Consider the following 2,500-nt stretch of genomic DNA (forward strand, 5'->3'; position numbering starts at 1 on the left):
GTCACATTAGATTAATCCAAGTAAAAACATACTGTCAGTAATAGCAGTATGTAACCAGATCAATCATTTGTATTATTTTAAGTTTATTTTCTCGTGTCTATGATCACAGCAGATGAAGTCTTGGAGATGCTAGGAGACAAACTCAGTAATACAGCTGAGAAATACTGATACCAAAGCTCCAAAGCCTGTGTCAAAACAATTCAGTACGGAGTTGAGCTACAGGGCCACAAACCGTACACCTACCGCCACTTTAACACCAGTTTAACAAGCCCTCGTTCACTCTGCCTCACTACTCATACAGTGTTCTGAGGCACTAAGGCAGCCAGTCACGTCTGAATTCAATGTTTATGTAAAACGCTGCCTGATGTTCCTTAGGTCGCTTTTTTTGAAGGTAGCATAGACGTATCCTAGCCTTCTTAAAAGACTGGAAAAAGATGCTAATGCTAACAGCTAGCAGTGAGGTACCGCTGCCTTCGGTGCGTCTCAAACACAATTCAGTTGCAGGTACGTTCATCACAACGCTGCCTTCTGAGACACTGACTTATGAGACAACAAGGCATCGAGACAGCAGCCTTAAGTTTTGGACACAGCCTCAGACACCACATGCTGACGGGCCTTTGCTGTGCATGTGTGTTCCAAATCGGGTTTCTGGTTCAAATCGGGTCATGACAGTGCTGAAGAGCAGGTAGTAACGGTTGCTAAGCAGTGATTGGAGGGAAATGGGAAGGTCTTGAGATGGTCTGATCAACTCAATGCCTGATGTTGGCGGTCTAGTCGCGCTCCTGACCTGTAGTACTAAGTCTGAGCAGCGTATTGTAGCTCATTACTGTGAACAGCTTCTGTGTTACTCCTACAAACTGGAGTCAATTTAATCAATTACTTTTAAGTCCACATTCATTCTTTCAAAATTCTGTTCCTGACTCGTCCTCGTATCTCAATCTGCTCTTATTTTATCTCTCTCTCTCACTCCACCCTCTCTGTGCAGCACTTTAACACGCACAGAAGCAGGAAGTCCCTCCAACTCAGTTCAGAGAAAGTGAAACTGATCTCAGAGTGCTGCTCTCTCTCTCTCTTCCTCTCTCTCTCTCTCTCAGTCTGTGAGTTCAGGAAGATGGCAGAGGCCAGTATTTCAGTAGATCAGGACCAGTTCAGCTGTCCAGTCTGTCTGGACCTGCTGAAGGACCCAGTGACTATTCACTGTGGACACAGTTTCTGTATGGTGTGTATTAATGACTGCTGGGATGAGGAGGATCAGAGGGGGGTCTACAGCTGCCCCCAGTGCAGAGAGACCTTCACTCCGAGGCCTGTTCTACGCAGAAACAACATGATGGCTGAAATGTTGGAGAAACTGAAAAAGCCAGAACTCCAAGCTGCTCCTCCTGCTCACTGTTACGCTGGACCTGGAGATGTGGAGTGTGATTTCTGCACTGGGAGAAAATGCAAAGCCATCAAGTCCTGTCTGACGTGTCTAGTTTCCTTTTGTGAAGCTCATCTTAAACCTCACGATGAAGTTCCTGGTTTGAAAAAGCACCAGCTGGTCAAAGCCTCCACACGACTACAGGAGAAGATCTGCTCTCAACATGACAAACTGATGGAGAGCTACTGCCGTACTGACCAAAGCTGCATCTGTTATTTGTGTACGATGCATGACCACAAAGGCCACGATACAGTTGCAGCTGCAGCAGAGAGAACCGAGAAACAGGTGGGAGAAAAAAAATCATTTTGAATCGATTCACACTTTTATATCATTATATTATTGAACATAATAATATATTATATTATTATATTATTAAACCTTATTAGTTGCATTAGTCAGATAAAATCTTTGAACTGTTGGTTCAGTTCATCAAATTATTGATCAGGAAATGTGTTGTTACTTAGCATAACTAATAAAAAGACAAATAAATCAATTGTTGGAAAACGTCTCGCCAAGGCCCATCTTCCTTCTTCCTGCAGTGTTATAGCTCTGTAGTGCCCACATGTCTCTGTAGTGCCCACATGTCTCTGTATTGCCCACATGACTCTTTAAGAGTAACTTCACCCTAAGACTTTTGAACAGCTGAAATGCACTGCTCTGTAATAATAAAATATACCAGCCTTGCTTAGTGTGATCTTTCCAAACTGTAAAAATATTTTATCGTGGTCGGTTCCCCCTCTGCAGCGCCCCCACTGGTTCAACTCTGCTATAGGCTCAGATGATGTGTCTTGGTACCAAAGACACGTTGCAGTATGCACATCAGTCGACCAACGTCACCGGCCCCTGATGACACCCTACTCATGCTGCACAGGAGCCGAGAGTGAGGAGATAACCACACTCACGCGCTGAGCTGAATACCCCCAGCACCACCTCACAAGGCTGCAATATGCCAGCTGTCTGTAACAGCTGTAAATAACCCAGTTTATCTAAGCTTAGTTTGTAATAAAGATGTTGGACTGATTAAGTGAGGATTCTTGTCTCCATAAAGCTGCCAGTGTTGCATCTGTTTCATGTTTCCCTCCA

General features: G+C 44.3%; 1 protein-coding gene across 1 annotated transcript in view; it reads left to right on the forward strand.

Moving 5' to 3' along the window:
* The first annotated feature begins 1,111 nt into the window (after positions 1 to 1,111).
* The window catches only part of LOC118816057 (tripartite motif-containing protein 16-like), a 5,489-nt gene continuing 4,100 nt past the window's right edge, over positions 1,112 to 2,500 (forward strand). Inside the window, exon 1 of the mRNA XM_036582564.1 lies at positions 1,112 to 1,702. Within this exon, the coding sequence (XP_036438457.1) occupies positions 1,112 to 1,702 (591 nt within the window). The remainder of the gene's footprint in view (positions 1,703 to 2,500) is intronic.

The sequence above is a fragment of the Colossoma macropomum genome, unplaced genomic scaffold (genome assembly GCF_904425465.1).
Source record: "Colossoma macropomum unplaced genomic scaffold, Colossoma_macropomum, whole genome shotgun sequence".
NCBI lineage: Eukaryota > Metazoa > Chordata > Actinopteri > Characiformes > Serrasalmidae > Colossoma > Colossoma macropomum.